Source organism: Heptranchias perlo, chromosome 7 (genome assembly GCF_035084215.1).
Source record: "Heptranchias perlo isolate sHepPer1 chromosome 7, sHepPer1.hap1, whole genome shotgun sequence".
NCBI lineage: Eukaryota > Metazoa > Chordata > Chondrichthyes > Hexanchiformes > Hexanchidae > Heptranchias > Heptranchias perlo.
Window position 1 is genome coordinate 52951972 of NC_090331.1, and position 26834 is coordinate 52978805.

The window sequence follows — 26834 nt, forward strand, 5'->3', positions numbered from 1 at the left end:
CTACTTCTGCTCCATGATCTGCTGACCACCCCCCCTCCTGCCCCATGATCTGCAGACCACCCCCCTCCTGCTCCATGATATGCTGACCACCCACCTCCTGCCCCATGATCTGCTGACCACCACCCTTCTGTCCCACGATCTGCTGACCACCCACCCCACTTGTGTTCCACGTTCTGCTGACCACCCCCCCCCTTCTGCCCCATGATCTGCTAACCACCCCTCCACTTCTGCTCCATGATCTGCTGACCACGAACCCCTTCTGCCCCACGATCTGCTGACCACCCACCCCACTTGTGTCCCATGTTCTGCTGACCACCCCCACTTCTGCCCATGATCTGCTGACCACCCCTCCACCTGCTCCATGATCTGCTGACCATCCCACCTCCTGCTCCATGATCAGCTGACCACTCCACCCTTCTGCCCCATGATCTGACCAACCCCCCTCCTGCTCCACGATCTGCTGACCACCCCCCTCCTGCTCCATGATCTGCTGACCACCCCTCCACCTGCTCCATGATCTGCTGACCACCCTCCTCTTGCTCCATGATCTGCTGTCCACACCCCCCCTTCTGCCCCATGATCTGCTGACCACCTCCCTTCTGCTCCATGATCTGCTGACCACCCACCCCACTTGTGTCCCACAATCTGCTGACCACACCCCCTCCTGCTCCATGATCTGCTGACCACCCCCACTCCTGCTCCATGATCTGCTGACCACCCCCACTCCTGCTCCATGATCTGCTGACCACCCCCACTCCTGCTCCATGATCTGCTGACCACCCCCACTCCTGCTCCATGATCTGCTGACCACCCCCACTCCTGCTCCATGATCTGCTGACCACCCCCACTCCTGCTCCATGATCTGCTGACCACTCCCACTCGTGCTACATGATCTGCTGACCACTACCCCTCCTGCTCCATGATCTGCTGACCATCCCCCCCTTCTGCCCCATGATCTGCTGACCACCCCCACTTCTGCCCAATGATCTGCTGACCACCCCCCCCTTCTGCTCCATGATCTGCTGACTACTCCACCCTTCTGCCCCATGATCTGCTGACCACCCCCCCGTCTGCTCCATGATCTGCTGCCCCCCCTTCTGCTCCATGATCTGCTGCCCCCCCTTCTGCTCCATGATCTGCTGCCCCCACTTCTGCTCCATGATCTGCTGACCACCCCCCCTCCTGCTCCATGATCTGCTGACCACCCCCCCTCCTGCTCCATGATCTGCTGACCACCCCACCCTTCTGCTTCATGATCTGCTGACCACCCCCCCACTTCTGCCCCATGATCTGCTGACCCTCCTCTTCTGTCTCACGATGTGCCGACCCCCGCCTTCTGCCCCGCGATCTGTCAAACCCCCACTCCCCGCCCCGAGATCTCCCCCCCACCCCCCCCTCCCAATTGCCGGTCCGACCCCCCCATTTTCTCTTGCGATCTTTCCCTCCCTCCCGATTGCTGGTCTGACCCCTCCGTTCTGCTCGGCGATCGTCCTCAACAACCTTCAGCCGCTGGCTTTCCTGCCCGGCAGCCGGCCTGTCAATCTGGGCGGCTGCTGAGTGGGAAACGGAATTAAAAAATGATAATGAGGTCCTGCCGTTAAATTCACTAAGACCTCCATGTCCATAGGATTTCTGGGTATTCACCCCACAACTGCGGTCCCCACTTCCTCCCCGCCTCCCTTTAAATATTGGGGCCATCAGTCCAAAATTTATTAAGTTATAAATTATTCTCAATTTAATGTTAACAACACTAGTCGATTTGCCATGGTATTGATCATGGATTTCTATGGATCAGACTGTTACCTCTCACCACTGCTGCTGGTGGCCAATGCTCAGTGTGTCATAAGAAGTAGAACTCAGGTTTCAGTCAACATCTTCAAATTTTGTGTGGTTACTCCCCAGTAATATTTTAATATACAATCACTGAACCATGCCATGTAATACTACATTCCATTATATAATAATAGCAGATCATCCATGGCATTGTCATGGTGAGTTGGAGGTTACACTGTTGTATAAGGAGGAGCATTATACCATATAATATACATGTATTAATCTATATATTTAAAAGTTTTGTCTCTAGCGCTGTTAGTTCACACCTTTCAAAAATGTTGCACTTCTGGACAGCTCACCTCAGACTCGTGTCTGACTGGCTTAAATAAGGTCTTATCTTTTAAATAGTCAATTGACTAAATGTGAACAAATCAAAAGCAGTTCAATTCAGTTGGTAAGTAGCAATAAAGAATGAGTAAGCAGAAGAAACTAAGCAAGCAAATTGCTTATTTTTTTAAACTGGGAAGTAGCAGGAAGTGACCAATCAAATCGATTTGGACGCCTTAAATTATTGAGCTGGTTTTGGTACCCGTCACTTCTGCAAATGCCATGGTTCCTCCTGACTGTCCACGTCAATCTCAGCAAGCTACTCCTCTGTTCTGCACAACAGGTCAGGTCATCGGAACACATCCATCTCTGTTGAATTCCGATGTCCTGACCCATTTTACATGCTCTCTTCGTTTGCCCAACTCGAGTTATCTTAGATCCTCCTCGACCCACCTTGATTCATTCAAAGTCTGGCTAATTCCACCTGCAGTCATTTCTGGCCCTCCCCAACCCACTTAGAATCCCTCACCTAATATGCTATTGAAGTTAATGGAGAGTAAAATCAGATGGGGTGTAAAATGAGTGTCAGACCCGAACCTGCCCTATTCCTGCTGGGTGAGTTAGGTTAAAATCAGGGCTTTTGGGTCTATTTCCACTGGAGCAGGAAGACAAAGTAGAAATTTAATAAAGGTTCTTAAAATTATGAAGGGTTTCAATAGGGTGAATAGAAAAAGACTGGCTAAGAATCAGTGTAAAGGGGTCATCAATTTAAAATGGGCATTAAGAGAGTGAGGAGAGAGGATAGGAGGAATTTCTTACACAGAGAGTTGGAGTATGGAATGGTATACCACAGGCAATAGTTGAGGCAGAGCCCATTGCATCTTATAAGGAAAAAGTGAATAAATATTTGAGACAGAAACAGAGGCAGGGACAGACCTATAGGGAGAGAGTAAGCCAATATGATTCATATGGGATTGCTCTAGCAAAATACTGGCACAAACATGATGGGCTGAATGGCCTCCTTCTGTGCTGTAAATTTCTATAGTTCTAAACCCGAGTTCCCCGAGGGAGGACATCTGTGCAGGAAGTAGTTGACTTAGCTACTAGAAAGATGGGGTAGATGAGTATATGGGCAAGTTTCCATTTTTGCAAAATTGTGTGTTTTTATTCATTTATTCTGTCATATTTTTAATTTTAGATGTATAAAATGGGCTGAATAGAAAAGCAATATGGCCACTGAAATTCTTTTCAACAGATTATTTTTGTGACAATTTCCATTTGTTCATCTGTCTACGTTTTAGTGATTTTTGACTGACTGAGTCAAATGCCACATTGACAAAAAACAAACCGGATGGTTTGCTCTATGGAAGCTTTTGTGGGGGGGGGGGGGGGGCGGGGAGACATTTTTCCACACTCTATGGAGACTTTTGAGATGCAATGTCTAATTATATAGGTGGTTCATTTTCCATGGTATTGCTCACAAATATTTTTTTTAAAATCAAGCATATGAAGAATAAATACATCTGTGTAACTTACCCATCCACTTAGGTGAATAAACCTCTGGTCGTCAAGTGCAGGTAAATAAATGTGTGCCCCTCAACTGCCCAGTACATAACAAAAATTATGCTCCTCAACCCCAGTAATGTAACATTACACAAATAAATCTGTGCCCTTCACCACCAAGTACATGGAACTCTCAGGCTGGCTGCTTTGCATTGGGTCTACTTACAGCCTATGAACCAAAAGACACCAGCAAAATGGAGTCCTGTTTTATTATTGTTAATAATTTATTTATTAATAAAACCAGCCAAGTTACGGCCATGGGAACATAGGTTTCTACTTTGATGTTGATGGTTGTTAGATACCTTTGAGATAGTTTTTAAAACAATCAAAAAAAATCTGTAATTAAATATCATAGCATTTGACCGTACCTCAAAGTACCACTTTGCAGTATCAATAAGGACTTTGTAAAAGTGTTCAATATCTTTTTCTTCCATTAGTTTGTCAGCATAGACTCTGGATGATTCATGAAGCCATAAATGAATCAAATCTGTAGGCAGCTGTACACATTCTGGAGTTACAAAAAGGATACCCTAGAAACCAAAATAACAAAATGTTGGTATGTATTCTAAGCACAAGAACCATTTCTTGTACTTTGTATGTAAAATAATATGTTTACTAGCAAACCTCCTGTAGTGTTGCTCAAAGTAATTCACATGATATTCTATTTTACAAGGATCGGAACATTATACCATGTAATGCAAGATATATTATTCTGCTGCTACAGTAGAACTGTGTGTAACATGCACTGTCCCTTTAAAGCCATAAAATCTCCTTGCCATAAATAGGTACATCCTGAGATCAACTGGAGGCTAATTCTGGGGATGTTTCTCTGTTGATTGGCAGCTACTTGTAGTCTTCAGCTCCTGTACAGGGTCAGAAGCAACCACCAGGAAATAACTGACTTCCTTTCTCTTTAATATTTTTCTAAGTGTGGGACAGAAGTTGCCACATGTGACAAAGTGCGATATCTACTTTTTATTTATACCAGCATTGATTCCAGTGAATAGGATGATGCATTGTTTTATAAGAATAGGGATGTTATGCCACTAAGGTGCAAAAACATCAGTGTCACTAACTTATGGGGGCTGATTTTCAGGGCCTCTGTCCATTGGGATAAGGGCGATAGTGGGACGAAAATCGGGATGCATCGTTTTCTACCTAGCTCATGCTTCCAATATGGCTGCCGCCTTTTCGGACCCACAGTGGCAAAGGGTGGCTAGTGCACTCGCCTATTTCAAACAAGAGTCTTTTAAATTGCACACTGGGGTCCTACGCCAGTTTATGAGTGTGAGTGTTTACATACCTTATCTGGCGAAAAGCTTATAATTTATTAACACCAGGCTAACTATTATGCAAAATGAAATCAAAATGTATACAACATGAAAATAATAAATGAGGCAACAAAGTTACTCTCAATTTAAATAAGAATCCTGAATATTTATTAGAACAGACAGCATCACAGGACTGACTCTCAAAATTCAATGCCTAATTCAAAGGCCTATCCCATTCAATGTGCAGTCATGCTACCTCAGTTTTTCTGCATGAATGTGTGTTTCCATTCAGTATCACTATTACATTATAAAGAGATCTGAGTCTTCCATAAAACAGAACATTTCTGTACTTTCATATGAAAAGTTTCCCTTTGCTTGAATAGGTAATGAAGAAGTTCCATCTAAGTTAAGGTGGCTGTAGGGGCACTAAGGCCTTAGGATCTCTGGGCTTGGGAGGGGAAAATCAGGCAAGGAGCCTAATCATTAACTTTAGCAACACCTGCTGGAAAATTGTATGTGTTCAGACATCAGGATCTGGCTGTGCTACCTGCTTGGTTACCTACAATACTTGTTGACGAGATTCATGCATTAAGAATGGCCACAAGGATGACATACTGCAGAAGCACCCTTTCTAACTGCTTTCTAACGAATAAAGAACAAAGGAATAAAATTAAAGCTGCACTCCTTCTCGTGTTTATTTCCTATTTACTGAGCACTTATTTACACAACATATTACTGAGAAAAGTGATGCATTCTGCTGTAGTTTAAAAAATACTAGCAAATTTAAAAGAAATCATCACACATTTTCACAGAATGGGTGATCGTGCCTGTTCTGACTATACACAAGAAAGCTTAACTTTACAATATATACATCAATAAGGGATCTAATTAAAGAGATAAAGTATTTAAATTAAGTGGAATAACATGTTATAATTTTAATCTTCAAAACTAGTTCTTCACCGAGAAAAAAAATCTACTTGTAACTGTCTTTTTGCTTTATTCTAAATTTGTAATTGTTTCCCTTTGTTTTATTGTGTTTCTTCTGTTTTTTGGAGAATGCCTCTCTTTATCCCTCTCTATGCCTTACATTCATTTGCTTTCATCACCATAGCTCTCTTTCTCCACTTCTTTCTCTCATTAATTTCCCCATCAGCCCTTTTCCACCATACCTCTTTTGCACTCTCAATTCTTTCTTTGTTTTTTTACCTACCTGTCATTATAATTTTCTTCACCCATTTTTTCCTCTTTCCCCTTCTTTCTAATAGAGTCTTATTTACCTTATGAGGCCAGAACTCTCACATGTGCAACCAGTGCTAACTAGCATTGAGCCTTTATATGTGTGTGGGTGAGAGAAAGCAGTATTGAAGTCACGCATATGTGGAGCAGCATAAAAAACTTTGGGAAGGGAAGACCAGCTGAAACAACCTAAGCCCAAGAATGGAGCAGATGGCAAGCCCAAGGCCCCTGAGAGAAGACCAGGCATGTGACAAAAGCAGGTGGAGCTGTGACAGTAAATAAAAATGAGATAAGTGGTGATTGGTAAGTGAAGTTTACTATGAGAGGAATTGCTAAAATGGCAGGAGGGAGAGAACGAAAAGAAAATGATCATGGCATCCAAAGGCGTTCTTGAATTTCCGGAGTGGGATTGGTCCCTTTATATGTGAATAGGAATTTTCTTAAGAGATAACGCACTTTGTCTTTGTTTATGATTTAAATGGATGCTTTTCAGTGATTGGGAAATTTGAGCCAATCAGTATGCTTCACAGACTACAGACATGGTGGACAAGTTGGACAATTTCTACTCCCTGTGGACATGCAGCAGACACAAAGCATTATTAATTGATTGCTTGATTATATAGATTGCACTGAATTGTTTGAGTTGAAACACACAGAGCGGGCATCGCAAAGAGAATGGATTGTGAACCAAGTGGGAGCTTGAGAATTTGGTGAGAGTGGGAAAGAGGTGCTAAATATTAATTTTAAAAAATGCAGAAAAAAACAAAACAGACTAAGAAGTAATTATCCATAAATAAATACAGACTAAGATATGGCAGAGCAGGTTTTGTGTCTGGACTGCAACACGTGGGAGTTTGTGGACACAGAGAATGTCCCGAGTGAACACATCTGCAGTAGATGTCTCCACCTCGAATCTCTCCAGCTCCGAGTCATTGAGCTGGAGTGCGAGTTGGAGACACTCTGACACATAAGGGAGGGGCAGGAGTATCTAGAGAGTTTGCTCCAGACCTCGGTTATCTTGTAGAGAGGTACAGAATCAGAACGGGTGTGATCGATAGTGTACGGAGTAAGGGGAACCCAGGTGAGATGGAGAACGAGGATCCACAGAAATTGATCCTATCCAACAGCACAATGTACTTGCTACCTGTGAGGATAAGGAAAAGACTGTCAGAAGGACAGCCAGAATGCTGACTGTGGCACCCTGCAGCAGGAGGCTGTCCAAAGTGGGGAGGAAGAGGAGAAACATGATGTGGTAGTTGTAGAGGATTCAATAATTAGGGGGACAGATAGCATCCTTTGTGAGCAGGATCAAGAGACCCACATGGTATGTTGCCCAACTGGTGCCAGGGTGAGGGACATCTCGAACCGGCTTGAATTGATATTGGAGAGGGAGAGGGAGGATCTAGTTGTTGTGGTCCACGTTGGGGCCAACAACATAGGAAAGAGTAGGCAAAAGGTTCTGTTCAGAGAGTACCAGGGACTAAGAGCTAAATTTTAAAACATGACCTCAAGGGTTATAATCTCTGGATTATTACCCGAATCACATGCAAATTCACACGGGGATAAGATTAGGGAGGTGACCACATGGTTGACGTGGAGGTGTGGGAAAGAGGGGTTCCATTTCATGGAGCACTGGCACCAGTACTGGAACAGAAAGGAACTGTATCGTTGGGACGGGCTCCACCTGAACCGGGCTGAGACCAGGGTCTTAGCGGAAAGGATCAAAAGGGTGGTCACAAGGTCTTAGTAGTAAATTGCGGTGGGGGGGGGGGTGGTGGCTGCTCAGATGGAAAAGGTAATATAAATAATAATTCTGAAACAAATGAAAAGGGAGAGAGTAGAGAGTGATAGTCAGAAATTATGTTTTAGGCACTACAGGTAAGGGGAAAACTAAAAGATATAAAGTAATTAAATCAGGAGAGAGAAATAAGAAATGTGTGAGGAAAACAACATTAGAGCAGAAGGACAGGTTACAGTGTGTGGCCCAAATAAGTGTTCTTTATACAAATGCACAGAGTATAAGGAATAAATTGAATGAATTGTAGGCACAAATTCAACTTAGAGGTACGACATGGTAGCCATCACTGAGACATGGCTGCAAGATGGTCAGGACTGGGAATTGAATATACCACATTATAAGGTCTACAGGAAGGACAGGGAACTGGTAGAGGGGGAGGAATAGCCTTAGTGATTAAGAATGAAATTACTTCAATGATAAGAGAGGATATAATGAGAGGTAAGCAGGCAGTGGAGATTTTATAGGTAGAATTAAGAAATAGAAAAGGATTCAAGCCTGCAGTGAGAGTTGTGCATAGGGCCCCTTGTAGCAGCTGTGAAGTGGCAGAATGTAGAAATGCAGAGATTAGACAAGCATGTAGTAAAGGCAGAGTAGTTTTAATGGGGAATTTTAACTTTCATATTGATTGGGATAAGCAGTCAAACTCATGTCAGAAGACTCATCACCGGCATCTCCACATCATGTCAGAAAGGCAGCGAAATTTTTGAGTGACAGCTTTCTGCGACAATATGTCCTAGAACTAACAATGGGCAGGCCATATTAGATTTAATAATGACTAATGAGACAGATTTAGTTAACAGCCTAATGGTGCGTGAACATTTATCTACTAGCGATCATAATATGATCGAGTTCAACGTTGTATTTGAAAGGGAGAAACCCAAATCAGCTACTAAGATTCCAAATTTAGGTAAGGCCAACTTCAACGGGATGAGACAGAGACAGTCCACAGTAAACTGGGCAAATAGGTAAAACGACAGAAGATCAGTGGGAGGTGTTCAAAAAAGAATTTAACATGATACAGAACCAGTTTATACACTTAAGGGGCAAGAGTTCTAGTTGCCAAAAAAAAAAACAGCCATGGATGACAAAAAGGTAAGGGACAACATAAAACTAAAAGAAAAAGCATACAAAAATGCAAAAAATAGCACAGATCCTGGCCAATGGGAGAGATACAAAGAAAAGCAAAAGGGAGACAAAACAGATAGTAACAGCTACAAAAAGGGAGTATGAAAAAACCTTGCAAGGGATAACAAAGTCAATACAAAAAATTTTTACAATTGTATTAGGAAAAAGAGGGTAGTCAAGGGCAATGTGGGCCCCTTAAAAACTGACAATGGTGATACTACGAATGAAAATAAGGAAATGGCGGACATGTTAAATAATTACTTTGCATCAGTATTTACAGTAGAGGAAGAGGATAGCATGTAATTGGTAGAAGGATTAGAGGGGAGCGGAGGAGAAATTTTTTCACCCAGAGGGTGGTGGGGGTCTGGAACTCACTGCCTGAAAGGGTGGTAGAGGCAGAAACTCTCAACTCATTTAAAAAGTACTTGGATGTGCACTTGAAGTGCCGTAACCTACAGGGCTATGGACCAAGTGCTGGAAAGTGGGATTAAGCTGGTGAGCTCTTTATTGGCCGACATGGACTCGATGGGCCGAATGACCTCCTCCGTGCTGTAACTTTCTATGATTCTATGCTGGACGCCCCAAAGAAACTAATTTTGAATCAGGGACGGGGCCTCACCATAATTAGGTTAAGCAAATTAACAGTAATGAAGAAAATAATGGCACCAAAGAGTGACAAATCCCCAGGACCAGACGGTTTCCATCCCAGGGTTTTAAAGGAAGTAGGTGAGAACTTTGCAGAAGTCCTAACTATAATCGTCCAAAGTTCTCTCGATTCAGGAACCGTTCCTTTAGATTGAAAAATTGCACGTCACCCTGCTATTTTAAAAAAAATTCATTCATGGGATGTAGGCAACGCTGGCAAGGCCAGCATTTATTGCCCATCCCTAATTGTCTTTGAGAAGGTGGTGGTGAGCCGCCTTCTTGAACCGCTGCAGTCCATGTGGTGAAGTTCTCCCACAGTGCTGTTAGGTAGGGAGTTCCAGGATTTTGACCCAGCGACAATGAAGGAACGGCGATGTATTTCCAGGTCAGGATGGTGTGTGACTTGGAGGGGAATGTGCAGGTGGTGTTGTTCCCATGTGCGTGCTGCCCTTGTCCTTCTAGGTGGTAGAGGTCGGGGGTTTGGGAGGTGTTTTCGAAGAAGCCTTGGCAATTGCTGCAGTGCATCTTGTGGATGATACACACTGCAGCCACTGTGCGCTGGTGGTGGGGGGAGTGAATGTTTAGGGTGGTGGATGGGTGCCAATCAAGCGGGCCGCTTTGTCCTGGATGGTGTCGAGCTTCTGGAGTGTTGTTGGAGCTGCACTCATCCAGGTAACTGGAGAGTATTCCATCACACTCCTGACTTGTGCCTTGTAGATGGTGGAAAGGCTTTGGGGAGTCGGGAGGTGAGTCACTCGCCACAGAATACCCAGCCTCTGACCTGCTCTTGTAGCCACAGTATTTATGTGGCTGGTCCAGTTAAGTTTCTGGTCAACGGTGACCCCCCAGGATGTTAATGGTGGAGGATTCGGCAATGGTCATGCCGTTGAATGTCAAGGGGAGGTGGCTAGATTCTCTCTTGTTGGAGATGGTCCTTGCCTGGCATTTGTCTGGCGCGAATATTACTTGCCACTTATCAGCCCAAGCCTGGATGTTGTCCAGGTCTTGCTGCAAACGGGCACAGACTGCTTCATTATGTGAGGGGTTGCGAATGGAACTGAACACTGTGCAATCATCAGCGAACATCCCCATTTCTGATGGAGGGAAGGTCATTGATGAAGCAGCTGAAGATGGTTGGGCCTAGGACACTGCCCTGAGGAACTCCTGCAGCAATGTCTTGGGGCTGAGATGATTGGCCTCCAACAACCATTACCATCTTCCTTTGTGCTAGGTATGACTCCAGCCACTGGAGAGTTTTCCCCCAGATTCCCATTGACTTCAATTTTACTAGGGCTCCTTGGTGCCACACTCGGTCAAATGCTGCCTTGATGTCAAGGGCAGTCACTCTCACCTCACCTCTGGAATTCAGCTGTTTTGTTCAGGTTTGGACCAAGGCTGTAATGAGGTCTGAAAGGAGAGTGGGAAACCAGGGAATTACAGACCAGTTAACCTAACATCTGTTGTCGGGAAATTACTAGAGTCTATAATTAAGGATAGACTGACTGAACACCTTGAAAATTTTCAGTTGATCAGAGAGAGCCAGCATGGATTTGCAAAGAGTAGTGGACAGGGGAATGTCTGCACATGTTGTTTATATGGACTTCCAAAAGGCAGTCGATAAAGTCCCTCATAAGAGGCTGTTCGCTAAAGTTGAAGCTCATGGAATTGAGGGCAAATTATTGACCTGGTTAGGAAATTGGCTGAGCGGCAGAAGACAGAGAGTAGGGATAATGGGCAGGTACTCAAATTGGCAGGATGTGTTTAGTGGTGTCCCACAGTGATCTGTGTTGTGGCCTCAACTATTCACTGTAGTTATTAACGACTTAGATGACAGGATAGAGAGCCACATATCCAAGTTTGTCGATGACACAAAGATAGGCAGCATTGTAGGCAGTGTAGATGGAAGCATAAAATTAGAGAGAGATATTAATAGATTGAGTGAATGGGCAAAACTGTGGCAAATGGATTTCAATGTAGGCAAGTGTGAGATCATCCACTTTGGACATAAAAAGGGTAGATCAGGGTACTTTCTAAATGGTGAAAAGCTCGAAACAGTGGAGGTCCAAAGAGACTTAGGGGTCCATGTACATAGGTCATTCAAATGTCACGGACAGGTAGAGAAAATAATCAAGGCGGCTAATGGAATGCTGGCCATTATATCTAAAGGACTAGAATACAAGGGGGTAGAAGTTATGCTACAGCTATACAAAGCCCTGGTTAGACCACACCTGGAGTACTATGTGTTCAGTTTTGGGCACCACACCTTAGCAAAGATATATTGGCCCGGGAGGGAGTGTAGTGCAGATTTACTAGAATGATACCTGGACTCCAAGGGTTAAATTACGAGGCTTGTATCCCCTGGAATTTAGAAGATTAAGGAGTGATTTGATCAAAGTTTTCAAGATATTAAAGGGAACTGATAGGGTAGATAGAAATAAACTATTTCCGCTGGTTGGGGAGTTTAGGACTAGGGGACATAACCTAAAAATTACGGCGTTAAGTCACAGATCATCCATGATCTCATTGAATGGCGGAACAGGCTCGAGGGGCTAAATGGCCTACACCTGTTCCTATGTTCCTAACTGTTCAGCAAATACTCCTGAAATTATTTAAAAATGTGGAAATGCAACTTTAGAAGTAGAATTGTATACAGTAGCTTAAAATCAATTAAATACTGTAATAATTTCCTTTTAAAAATAAAAAAGCTGGCTTTTTTATGAGTCTAAATGCAGAGGAAAGGTCTATGTCTCAATTAGAAAGTAGTAAGATGATGACAGCTTTTTTTTTGCAACTCCTCCTCCCCAAACAAAATTTCTTTCCTTTTCAGCAGGCAGATTGAATCCAAATGATTAAACTTTTGCACATTTGAAATCTTAATATTTACTGTTTGTATTTACTGGTCATGTCTGTAAAGCAATCAAAACAAATGACAGGTAGGACTGAATGTTCATTTTTAACAAAAGCAACTAGGAGCATTTTATAATTATTTTGTCTATTCTTTTCAGTGTAACTTGGTACCATGGATTATCCCAAAGCCAAGAGGTTGCCAGACAAACTGTTCCAGCCTCTGCCTGTGCATCTCTAGATTTGGGCACATGACATGTACCAAAACATCCTGGGGTGACCTTTCCCTGATTCTCTCTCTACCTGTGGAGAAGCAAAGTTTTCACATATACAGCCTTGCCCGTCCATCTGATTGAGATGATCAAGTCAATTTCTACTTGCCATTTTGGCACTCTGAAGATTTGAATTGTTCTCACTTGTGGAAATAACGTTTACTGGCAATACTGCAGCAAAAATTTGCAACATACTAACTTCAAGCTCTCTATTGTAAACAATTATCAATATAATTTGTAATGTAATTTCAGAGTTCTTGCACTTCATAATTAACTTTTCAAGTAGGTGGATGTAAATAGTACCATTGTAAATATTATAAGCTCTATAATATGACCTAAACAGTGACTCATCGAGTACTAATATCTTAATCATATCTTTTCATTAGTAAAATTGTATTTCTAATGCACAAACAGTAAAGGCTAACATTAGAACATCCACTGGGAAATGTATGACGTATTAAGAATGCTGCATACAATCATAAATTGTATAAGTAAATAAATTAGTTTTAAAAGGTTTGTGTTAGAAAGGTTCATGTTAAAATGTCATTTTACAAGAACAGTAATCTGGCATATAGTCACATCCAGTTTCATGAATCAAAGAAAAAGTGAATAATATTCAACTAGTAAATATACCTGGAAAATGTTAGACAGATCTCGCAGGTTAAAAATATAATGGAACCTTATTGCTGTAGGTAGGAAATTCTGAGTCATTTTCTGATGAAGACAAATAGCAGCCTGAACGACAGTATTAACAATTCTCATTACACTGTAACTGAAACTGTATTCTTGAAAGTGAGAATTGAGAATGTTGCTGTATATTGTGGCCAATGCATCTGGTCCAGGAAAATTGACTGCAAAAACAGAGAAATGTCTCTACAAAACAACAGGAAAACATGAAATCAAAATCCAAGATTACCAAATTTCATAATCGCGTGTTTACAAAACGAATGCAGCCCATTGCAGGAGATAACTGTTTTTGATCATTTCAAGTACTCATAAATCTGATGTTACTAATTACCATTGTGTGAGAATTTTTTAAAGTAGGCCCCCAGCTGAAGAATTCATGACGACCGAATGGGCAGGTAACTCACAGGGGACTACAGTTACAAACTGGGCCCCATTGAAAGTGTATGGAGGAGGTGAATGCGATATGAACTTTTGAAGTTTTCTATTCTGGCAATGCATCTAGTTGTTTAGGTTTTGTTTAATGGGTTCTGCCCTAATGGTTAGTGATCCTCCTGAAAGGAAGGTTGGCTGTAGAATCTTTGTTGGTGTTTCTTGAAAGAATCTAGCAATGTCTCTGCCTTGCTTTTAAAGTCTTACTTTAATGTATAAAGTCGTTACAATAATTGTTAAAAAACCTCTCCATGTAGAGATGCTTAGTGAAGCTCTCTAGTGCACAAAGCCTGCCCACTGGGATTGGTGTCAGGCAATACGCATTTAGTTAGAGTCTTGAGTGAATAAACATCACCTACTATATATTCCTTATAGAGTGAAGGGCAAGGCTGGTAGAAGTAGGGAACCTTGGATGACTCGGGAGATTGAGGCCCTAGTCAGAAAGAAGAAGGAGGCATATGACATGCATAGGCAGCTGGGATCAAGTGGATCCCTTGAAGAGTATAGAGATTGCCGGAGTAGAGTTAAGAGAGAAATCAGGAGGGCAAAAAGGGGACATGAGATTGCTTTGGCAGATAAGGCAAAGGTGAATCCAAAGAGCTTCTACAAATACATAAAGGGCAAAAGAGTAACTAGGGAGAGAGTAGGGCCTCTTAAGGATCAACAAGGTCATCTATGTGCGGAACCACAAGAGATGGGTGAGATCCTAAATGAATATTTCACATCGGTATTTACGGTTGAGAAAGGCATGGATGTTAGGGAACTTGGGGAAATAAATAGTGATGTCTTGAGGAGTGTACATATTACAGAGAGGGAGGTGCTGGAAGTCTTAACGCGCATCAAGGTAGATAAATCTCCGGGACCTGATGAAATGTATCCCAGGGCGTTATGGGAGGTTAGGGAGGAAATAGCGGGTCCCCTAGCAGAGATATTTGAATCATCGACAGCTACAGGTGAGGTGCCTGAAGATTGGAGGGTAGCAAATGTTGTGCCTTTGTTTAAGAAGGGCGGCAGGGAAAAGCCTGGGAACTACAGACCGGTGAGCCTGACATCTGTAGTGGGTAAGTTGTTAGAGGGTATTCTGAGAGACAGGATCTACGGGCATTTGGAAAGGCAGGGACTGATTAGGAACAGTCAGCATGGTTTTGTGAGTGGAAAATCATGTCTCACAAATTTGATTGAGTTTTTTGAAGGGGTAACCAAGAAGATAGATGAGGGCTGTGCAGTAGACGTGGTTTACATGGACTTTAGCAAAGCCTTTGACAAGGTACCGCATGGTAGGTTGTTACATAAGGTTAAATCTCACGGGATCCAAGGTGAGGTAGCCAATTGGATACAAAATTGGATTGACAGCCGAAGACAGAGGGTGGTTGTAGAGGGTTGTTTTTCAAACTGGAGGCCTGTGACCAGCGGCGTGCCTCAGGGATCGGTGCTGGGTCCGCTGTTATTTGTTATTTATATTAATGATTCGGATGAGAATTTAGGAGGCATGATTAGTAAGTTTGCAGATGACACCAAGATTGGTGGCATTGTGGACAGTGAAGAAGGTTATCTAGGATTGCAACGGGATCTTGATAAATTGGGCCAGTGGGCCGATGAATGGCAGATGGAGTTTAATTTAGATAAATGTGAGGTGATGCATTTTGGTAGATCGAATCGGGCCAGGACCTACTCCGTTAATGGTAGGGCGTTGGGGAGAGTTATAGAACAAAGAGATCTAGGAGTATAGGTTTATAGCTCCTTGAAAGTGGAGTCACAGGTGGATAGGGTGGTGAAGAAGGCATTCGGCATGCTTGGTTTCATTGGTCAGAACATTGAATACAGGAGTTGGGATGTCTTGTTGAAGTTGTACAAGACATTAGTTAGGCCACACTTGGAATACTGTGTACAGTTCTGGTCACCCTATTATAGAAAGGATATTATTAAACTAGAAAGAGTGCAGAAAAGATTTACTAGGATGCTACCGGGACTTGATGGTTTGACTTATAGGGAAAGTTTGTATAGACTGAGACTTTTTTCCCTGGAGAGTAGGAGGTTTAGGGGGATCTTATAGAAGTCTATAAAATAATGAGGGGCATAGATAAGGTAGATAGTCAAAATCTTTTCCCAAAGGTAGGGGAGTCTATAACGAGGGGGCATAGATTTAAGGTGAGAGGGGAGAGATACAAAAGGGTCCAGAGGGGCAATTTTTTCACTCAAAGGGTGGTGAGTGTCTGGAACGAGCTGCCAGAGGCAGTAGTAGAGGTGGGTACAATTTTGTCTTTTAAAAAGCATTTGGACAGTTACATGGGTAAGATGGGTATAGAGGGATATGGGCCAAGTGCAGGCAACTGGGACTAGCTTAGTGGTATAAACTGGGCGACATGGACATGTTGGGCCGAAGGGCCTGTTTCCATGTTGTAAACTTCTATGATTCTATGTCCAGGTGCTTGGATTTGCACTCTAGGGTTCGAGATTCAATTCTTCTGTGGAAGGTCTACCAAAACAAGAAACCACTTGTAGAACAACAAGGGAACAGAGTCTGCAAAGGGAACATTATATATTGTTTCCCCAGAAGCAGAGTATAACTTACAGCCTTTGTTAATTCATAGTAAAGGGTCAGAGAGTTTACAAGTATCCCCACAGATAGTGTTTATTATATCCCAGAGAGAAGCTGGCATGATAAATTTGGAGGATAAAAGTGGTTGGCATTTATGTAAAATTTGCAAAAACAGTCTCTATCTTAGCGTCAGGTACCTCTGGGGGAGTGACGTCCAAGGTTTGAGTGACCTTCAGATTAGAGGCTGAACTTGGAATTGAAATCTCGAAACCCCTCTTGGCGTAGTCCTCCATAATCATCAGTAGTTTCACAATCATTTGTAGTCACAGAATCCTGCTACCAATCAGGGTGAATAGCATGCGGCAAGTTGGTTTAGGGTACTTAGGCAGTATATTGGATTGAACAAAGGCATTCATTGTCATACGTAAGGAGTTAATTTGGTATAGAGGGATCAATTGTCCTAAGGGCATAGGGTAGGGTCTATGTACCGCCCAATCTCCAGCCTCCCTTTCCTCTCCAAAGTCCTTGAACGTGTTGTTGCCTCCCAAATCTGTGCCCATCTTTCCCGCAGCTCCAGGATTGAACCCCTCCAATCAGGTTTCCACCCCTGCCACAGCCTTCATCAAAGTCACAAATGACATCCTATGTGACTGTGATCATGGTAAACTATCCTTCCTCATCTTTCTCAATCTGTCTGCAGCCTTTGACACGGTTGACCACATGATCCCCCTCCAACTCCTCTCCTGTGTTTTCCAACTGGGTGGGACTGCTCTCGCCTGGTTCCATTCCTATCTCTCCAGTCATAGCCAGAGAACCACCTGCAATGGCTTCTCTTCCCACTCCCGCAACGTAACCTCTGGAGTCCCCCAAAGATCTATCCTTGGTGCCCTCCTATTTCTCATCTACATACTGCTCCTCGACGACATCATTTGAAAACACAATGTCGGGTTCCACAGGTACGCTGATGACACCCAACTCTACCTCACCACCACCTGTCAACCCCTCCACTGCCTTTGATTTGTCACGCTGTTAGTCCGACATCCAATACTGGATGGGCAGAAATTTCCTCCAACTAAATATTGGGAAGACCCAAAGCCATTGTCTTCGATCCCTGCCACAAACTCCATTCCCTAGCCATCGACTCCACCCCTCTCCCTGGCCACTGACTGAAGCTGAATCAGATCGTTTACAACCTTGGTATCCCACGTGACCCCGAGATGAGCTTCCAACCCATATCGACTCCATTACAAGACCGCCTACTTACACCTCCGTAACATCGCCCATCTCCATCCCTGCCTCAGCTCATCTGCTGCTGAAACACTCATCTATGCCTTTGTTCCCTCTAGACTTCATAGAATCACAGAAAATGTATGGCACAGAAGGAGGCCATTCGGCCCATTGTGTCCGCGCCGGCTGAGAAATGAGCCACCCAGCCTAATCCCACTTTCCCGCATTTGGTCTGTAGCCCTGTGGATCACGGCTCTTCAGGTGCACATCCAGGTATTTTTTTAAAATGAATTGAGAGTTTCTGCCTCTACCACCCATTCAGGCAGTGAGTTCCAGACCCTCCACCATCCTCTGGGTGAATTTTTTTTTCCTAATTTCCACTCTAATCCTTCTACCAATCACTTTAAATCTATGCCCCCTGGTTATTGACCCTTCTGCTAAGGGAAATAGGTCCTTCCTATCCACTCTATCTAGGCCACTCAGAATTTTGTACATCTCAATCAAATCACCCCTCAGTCTCCTCTACTTGACTATTCCAATGCTTTCCTGGCTGGTTTCCCATCTTCACCCTCCATAAACTTGAGCTCATCCAAAACACTGCTGCCCATATCCTAACTCGCATCAAATCCCATTCACCCATCACCTCTGTGCTCGCTGACCTACATTGGCTCCCAGTCTGGCAACGCCTCGATTTTAAAATTCTAATCCTTGTTTTCAAGTCCCTCCATGGCCTCACCTTTCCCTATCTCTGTAACCTCCTCCAGCCCTTCAACCCTCCGAGATCTCGGCGGACTTCCAAATTTTACCTCTTGTGCAGCCCTGATTTTAATCGCTCCACCATTGGTGGCCATGCCTTCACCTAGGCCCTAAGCTCTGGAATTCCCTCCCTAAACCTCTCTACCTCTCTCTCCTCCTTTAAGACGTTCCTTAAAACCTACCTCTTTGACCAAACTTTTGGTCACCTGTCCTAATATCTCCTTGTGTGGCTCGGTGTCAAATTTTGTTTGATAATGCTCCTGTGAAGCACCTTGGGATGTTTTACTACATTAAAGGCACTATATAAATACAAGTTCTTGCTGTTGTTGGTCTGTATGTGCTAAGGAAATAGTAGCGAATCAACAGAGGGGGATCAGTAAGTATTGGATGTGGAATTTTGCATTTGTTGTATTTTGGGAGTAGGGTCTATTTGTGATCATCTTGAATTACAAATTGAGGAAGGAATCCCTGGATTATTCAGATCCTAGATCAAGGAAAATTTGTGGTAACCACTGATTCATAGACGATGAATAAGGCAATCAACACATCTATGAATGATTAGTAGAGGTTGATTGAAGATTTGTAAAGGAATGATGTTTGCAGGAGTTGTGAGCCCTTCCAGAGACTTTGGTTGAACAGGGATCATTCGGAGATCCAGTAGTGGCAGCAGCACTGTTAAAGATGTGTTCTTTGGCCTGTTTGAGGTGTTCGATCGGCTGAAAATAACGGATTCACTGTTTATTGTATAATTTGTATTATATCAGAGGTAGTGGACAAATCAGAATAGTCTCTTAATAGCGAGAGACCAGAAGTTGCAGAGGAGCAATGGGATTTAAGTGTCCATGTACACAAATCACCAAGAGCTAGTGCTCAGGTACAAAAGTAATCAAAAAGGTTAATGGAACGTTGGCCTTTATCTCAAGGGGATATTCAAAAGTGAGGAAGTGATGTTTCAGTTGTACAGAGCCTTGGTCAGACCCCATCTGGAGTTCTGCGTTCAGTTTTGGGCATCAAACCTCAGGAAAGATATACTGGCCTCGGAAGGGATACAGAGCAGATTCACCAGAATGCTACCCAAGCTTAAAGGGTTAAATTATGAGTTAAGGGGTGATCTAATTGAGACATTTAAAATGATTAAGGGATTCAATAGGTCAGATACAAAGAAACTATATCCTCTGGTAGGAGAATCCAGAACATGAGGGTATGATCTTAAAATTAGAGCTCGTCCATTTAGGAGTAAAATCAAGAAGCACTTTTTCACACAAAGGGTAGTAGAAATCTGGAACTCACTCCCCAAAAGGTGGTGGATGCTACGTCAATTGAAATTTTCAAGACTGATTGTGACAGATTTTTGTTAGATAAGGGTATCAAGGGATATCATCTGCCTAGGCCCTAAGTTCTGGAATTCCCTCCCTAAAGCCATCTGCCGCTCTACCCTCCTTCAGGACGCTCCTTAAAGCCTACCTCTTTGACCAAGCTTTTGGTCACCTGTCCTAATACCTCCTTATGTGGCTCGGTGTCAAATTTTGTTTGAAAATCACTCCTGTGAAGCGCCTTGGGACGTTTTACTATATTAAAGGCACTATATAAATGCAAGTTGTTGTTGATGATATGGAACAACAGTGGGTAAATGGAGCTGAAGCATAGATCAGCCATGATCTAATAGAATGGTGGAACAGGCTAGAGGGGCTGAATGGCATGCTCCTATTCTTATGTTTCTATGAAAGGGCTTGGCTGTGAGCCCAGTGGCAAAACAGGTCATTGGTGCTTGGATGATTGCTCTTGCTGAGGTGGGAGCAGAATTTAATTGCGTAGTGGATTTTGAACCAAAAATTGAGTTGTCAGGTTGTACATTGGCTGGTGGTGTCTGTGGAATCTTGGTTGAGGCAGAAAATGATTCTGGGTGCCTACAGGAAATTGGCACCAGAGGAGAACTTGTTACTTTTAGATTGTTATTGATGTTCCCAGTGCTAACAGGATCTGCAGATTGAACTGTTTGTTTGACAGTGTTTTGACTGTCAGCAACAGAGGAAACTGTGAAGACTGGAATTACTTAAATCTATTGAATTAGATTCAGAGGCAGATGTAAGTAATTTTTGAACTCCAGTTTATCTGATTGAAGGTTTTTTTTAAAGAGAAGATCTTTAGTCTTATCATGGTCCCACTGCATATTGGAACGTCAGATAGCTTATGGCTTGTCCTTATGGGTGCGTGTAAAAACCTGAGCTAGGGAAAACAACTATTAATACTGTGATGTGGAGGCAGATCTTCAATACTGAAATCATACCCTTTTGAAGGTGGCAGGATGAGTTGAGGAGGCTGTTAAAAATGTAAATGGATTCCTGGACTTTATTCATAGAGGCATAGAGTACAAAAGCAAGGAAGTTTATAAAACACTGGTTAGGCCTCAGCTGGACTATTGTGTTCAATTCTGGGCACCATGCTTTAGGAAGGATGTCAAGGTCTTAAGAGAGGGTGCAGAGGAGATTTATAGAATGGTACCAGGGATGAGGGACTTCAGTTATATGGAGAGACTGGAAAAGCTGGGGTTGTTCTCCTTGGAACAGTGAAGGTTAAAGGGAGATTTAATAGACATGTTCAAGATCATGAATGGTTTTAATAGAGTAAATAAGGAGAAACTGTTTCCAGCGACAAAAGGGTCGGTAACCAGAGGGCACAAATTTAAGGTGATCGGCAAAAGAGCCAGAGGCGACATGATGAAACTTTTTTCAACGCAGCGAGTTGTAATGATATGAATGCTCTGCCTGAAAGGATGGTGGAAGCAGATTCAATAGTAACTTTCAAAAGGGAATTGGATAAATACTTGAAGGGAAAAAATTTACAAGGGAATGGGACTAATTGGATAGCCCTCTTTCAAAGACCCGGCAGAAGCACGATGATACCCTTCGGTAACACAAAATGGACTGTGGCATTTGTGACAACGTTTAAATCCTTTCACTGGTGTTGACAAAGTCATATTAATGGTTTATTGGACATTACCTCATATGTTCTGAGATAAAGAATAGAGTTGTCTAAGATTAAAGTTTTAATCAACTGGTAGCTAGGCCCAGAATACAAGGTAACTTGAGTGACATCAGGTCATAAGGGACACAAAATTGGAGCCGGGAAAACAATATGATCATGTACATTGCCAGCCTTTTATAGAGAATAGGAACAAAAATATTAGGACACGATATACCCAATATTGTAGAAGTTTGTTTGTGATCCCGTAAGGCCAAACGAAGAGAAGACAAGTCCTGCAGTGATTGCTGAATGAAAAATGTCATAATATCCTTATGTGGTGGGGCTCATTCACAATCAGTACAGGAAGGTTCACAGCATACGATGGGCAATCATGACAGTAAAACATACTAAAGTCATATAGCACTAGGACAGCATAGCTTAATGAAATTAATTCTTTGCTAGCAGATCTTCCCATTAGTCATTCTTTCCTTGTGGAGAACGTGAAGTATTAGCTGTTCAAGAGATATAGGCCTTCATTTTAGCACCCGCTATCGGGTGCGTTCCTGGCAGGGGGGCTCCGAAAATCGGGGAATCCCGGAGCAGGTCGGGAGCCCGGCTCCAACCCGCCCACTTCCGGGTTCCCCACAGACGCGCCGACGTGCGCGCGCAGCCCCCGCATGTGGGACTCCCGCAGGCAATTAAAGCCGGCGGGATGCCACTTGCCAGTATTTACCTAGGTATTTCAGGTCATTAACAGACCTGATTAAGGGACTATGTGAGGAGGGGTGGGATTTTAGAAACAACTGGGACTGTTTCCCATACTGGGGGAAACACTCCCAGTTCAAATGGACGTGTTGCAGCTATCAGCCTGTGGCAGCTGCAAAGGTCCATTTGACAGGTGGGTGGGGGGGGGGGGGGTGGGGAGACCCTCACTCATTGCAGGAGGCCATCTGTCACTTGGGACAAAGTTTGTCCTCCACCACCCTCCTCCTGACAATCAAATTCACCAACTTGCACACTTACCCCTGGGTCCAGAGACATGTACCTACCTTGCGGACCCCCTCAGATGTACATCTTTCGGATGGGGGCCGCTGTAGCTGCAGTCATGACCTCCTCGGAGGGCAAACAACATCACCAGCCTCACCGGCCAAGCCGTCCACCTCTGACACGTGGAGCTCCACAACAGAGTGCTGTGACACATCAACCTACACAGCAGGAGGGAGGGCAACGGCAGAGAGATGAGTCGCAGAAGGCACTACCCTCGCCACAGGATCCACAGACCGAGGCTCAGCTTCCTGGACCACTCTGATTAGCAGTGCACACGGAGGCTCAGAGTCACTCGACATGTAGTTGTGGACATCTGCAGCCTCCTTCATGCCGAGCTGCTCCCGGCTGGCCCGAGCACCATCTTCTTACCTGTCGCTTTCAACGTCACCACTGCCCTCAACAACTTCTCCTCCACATCCTTCCAGGGTGCCACCGGGGACATCGCCGACGTCTCTCAGTCGTCTGCACAAAAGAGCCCTGCAAATACAACTACACCCACTCTGCAGTGACACAATGGGTGGCATCAGGTGTGTGTCTTCATTGTGATCCTCAGGAACGGGCATTATTGCACAAACCAGACAAGATTCGCAAAGACGTGGCAGTAGTGGTGCCAATATAATATGAGAAGGGGAGACAGAGATCTTCTCCCCGGCAGACGGGAGGAAGTGGCCTGCCTCTGCCACCACGAAGGCCTGGCTCGAGGTGGCAGAGGAAGCCACCAGCACCACCAACATATCACACATTTGCATACAGTGCAGGAGGCGTTTCAATGACCTAAGTAGGTCAGCCGAAGTGAGTGCACTTACTCATTCCCCTACACTCTGTCTGCCACATCACCGCCCCCACCCCACATCTCCTTCTGCACTGCCAACACTACTCTATCACATCACTCCTCACACCCATTCAAAGCTCATCCTCATCTTACCTGCACTTACTCACCTCGCCAGTACTCATCCCACCACTACCATTCAACTCAATCCTCATACAATCTCATGGCTCTGTCTCACACTCACCCTCTCATGTATCTCTTTCACTGCCACTACCTGTGCTGCAGCAACAGGGCATGCATCACATATGTGTAGTAGGAAGCGTAAGGCAAACATGTCGTGAGCATGAAGGGGATGCACAAGGGTGTTTGAGGGTTTGTCATGGTTTTTAAACTTATATTTGATTTCTGATCAATTCACATTACATATTATATTGTCACCACTACTGCCACGTCTTGGCCATTCTTGACTGGCTTGTGCAATCATGCCCTTTCATGAGGTTCACCATGAACACCCTTGATGTCACCCATTGGGTCACCCTACGGTGGGTGTATGTGTAGTTGCACAACCTGTGGCGCAGCACTGTGTTGTGTAGCTCCACGTGGCGGAGGTGGACGGCATGCCTGGCGAGGCTGGTGATGTTGCTCGTCCTCCAATGGAGTGATGAATGCAGCAATGGAACCCCCCACCACCGCCCCCACCATCCTGACGGTGTGAGTGTGAGGGGGTCCACAAAGTGGGTAAATGTGTTTGGACAGCAGAGTTTAGGGTATGATTTAATAATTTGGAGTGTGGAGACAATGGTGTGGCAGGCAAAACTTTGTCTGAGGTGACAGAGTGCCCTGCTGCAATGAATGAGGGTTTACCTGTTAAATGGACCTTTGCAGCTACCACTGGCTACAACACGTCTGTTTAAACAGGGAGTGTTTCCCCCAGCATGGGTAACACACTCTGGGTAGTCCAAAATCCGAATCCTCCTAAAATCTCCAACTAATGAGGTCTGTAAACGACCTCAAGTACCCAGATAATGATCTTAAGTGGGATCCCGCCAGCTTTGATTGCCGGTGGGAGTCCTGCATGCGGGGGCTGCACGCGCGTCGATTCACACCATTGGGGAACCTGGAAGTGGGCGGGTTGGAGCCAGGCTCCGGACCCGCTCCGGGAATCCCCAATTTTAGGAGCCCCCCTCCACGAACGCACCCACTCGGCCATCTGAAAATTGAACCCAAAGAGTCTACAGGTCCATTGACACAATAGTCAGATCACATTTGTGTGCAATTTTGGTCACCACACTTCAAAAGGAAGTGCACTGGAGATGGTGCAAAGAAGAACTAAAATGATCCCAACTATAAAGAGTAATCTATGAAGAAAGATTACAAAAGTTCAAAGCTCTACAGCAAAGACAGAAAAAGTTCAAGTAGGAAACACCATGGAGATGTCTAATGTATTGAAATGTATAGATAGGTGAACCTAGAAAATTACTTCAAGGGAAGTCAAGTCAGTTGGACCAGAGGACATGAATTTAAATGTAAAAAGTACAACTAATATAAAGATTAGAAGAAAATTCTTTACTCAAAAGTGACCAATGTTTGCAGTAGTCTGTCAGACAATGTACTACAGTAAAAAAACATTGCAACACCTGTGGGAGATGTCACATGTCATTTGGATGTTAGGCTCAATTAGTCAGAATACTGGAAGAGTCAGTTAAGTATTTAGCATTTTGAAGAGATTTCCCCACATTTTCCCTATTTACAGTTTATTGTGGTAGTGCAGTATTCTGCTTTTCTAGCTTCTTAAAATTGACATGACAGGTTTGCCCAAGTTTCTGGTAGCATTTAGCATAAATCCGTTAGCCACACTCCACAGAAGGAATGGGTTGCAAAGGGCTAAGTGGCCTTCTCATCCTCACTTTTTCTTATGTTCTGATGTAAGCAGAACTATCCTTAAAAACAAATATTCCTACCTGAAGACGCATATTTATAGAAAAACTCCCAGCAGCCGGATTCATACATGTGATATATTGGCAATTATGAATCTCTTTCAGAACCAACTTTTGTCTGTCATACCTAATGATGAAGAGACAGGAGTCAGTCAAGTATTTAGCATTTTAAAGAGAGTTTCCCTATTTACGGTTTATTGTGGTAGTGCAGTATTCTGCTTTTCTAGCTTCTTGAAATTGACATGACAGGTTCGCCCAAGTTTCTGGTGGCATTTAGCATAAATTCGTTAGCCACACTCTACACAAATGAGCCAATTGGAGTGCAGCTGTAAAATTCCGCATTTTTGCACCTGTGAAACAGCTAACAAGATGTTCAATTGCTTTAAAGCCTTAAAAAGTCAGTAATCCAGCTGTGCACTGAGGAGGTTCAATGTTTTCAGTAACATCACAGCACAGCATATGGCAAGCTCACTTTACAGATTGCAATCTGTCAGTTTTGATGGATAGAGTTTGGGAAAAGCAAATTCTGGATCTCAAGAATGAGGTAATTTCTTGATGCCAGTTATTAGAATTCTGAAAGTATCAGGCCCACTTTTGCAATGGTGTACTTGGTTATCCCATACAAAATATTATCAACAGGTACAATAGCTCCATTGTCCAACACTTGTGTTTTAAAATAAGCTGTAGTATAAAGTGATGCCTGAATTGCTTTAAACAGAAACGATGCTGTTGGTGGCGTAAACACATCACTTTGCCCAAACAATGGGGAAGAAGTCAATAGGGCCTATTATTGGGCATAAGTAGCGTGATCCGCTATTAACCCACGCCCAATGGCCCCTGCGCAGGCAAGACGAGAACTTTGTCCGGCCTCAGTACTCACAGTAAAGCTGCGTTGAAATCCAGGCCTTGTGTGTTGATTCAATGCAATTTGCACTTTCCACCAGCAGGGGAGCCCCAATCTCTTAAAGGGAGGATGTCTCTCAAAATCTCTTAAAAGGTAGCCAGTACCTGTTATTTGCTAAAAAATGACAGTCTGCTGTCTGCACGGAGATCAGACATCGCACACGTAAAACACAAATGCAGGTCCCGTCCCTATGTTTACAAACTGATGAGTTATGTTAAAACATTGAATGAAGGTTGCGCACTTCTAAATCCCACATCCTCCAATCTGCATGCCGGACCTCACCAATCTGCCGATCTGCGTTTTACCATGCCTGCGAAAGTATGTGCATCAAGGTTCTCTGATACTGCACTAGAGGTCTTGGTGCAAGAGGTGGACAGAAAGAGGGACATCCTATATCCGCAGGGGGGAGGGGGGGGTGGTCAAGAGGCCTTCCAGGCACATGGCCAGCACACACTGCCGCAATTCAACCATGACAGGCATATCACCCAGACATATATCCCACTTTCTTGCAGAAGAAGGTGGCGCATAACAGGAGGCAGCAAGTGGAAGCGGCATTCAGCCCCTCGAGCCTGTTCTGCCATTCTGCCATGGGATAGATTCAGAACAGATCGAGCAGCTCAAAACTGGGCAACCATGAGGCGCTGTGGGCGATAAGCAGCAGCAGAATTGTATTCCAGCACAATCTGTAACCTCATGGCCTGGCATATTCCTCATCCTACCA

At 43.9% G+C, this 26834-nt stretch overlaps 1 protein-coding gene across 1 annotated transcript in view; it reads right to left on the bottom strand.

The window, feature by feature from the left end:
• dnah9l (dynein, axonemal, heavy polypeptide 9 like) overlaps positions 1-26834 on the bottom strand; it is a 329459-nt gene that overhangs the window by 119724 nt on the left and 182901 nt on the right. Inside the window, exons 48-50 of the mRNA XM_067988173.1 lie at positions 25234-25336; positions 13488-13727; positions 4032-4193 (exon numbers count right to left, since the gene is read on the bottom strand). Coding sequence (XP_067844274.1) covers positions 4032-4193; positions 13488-13727; positions 25234-25336 — 505 coding nt within the window. The remainder of the gene's footprint in view (positions 1-4031; positions 4194-13487; positions 13728-25233; positions 25337-26834) is intronic.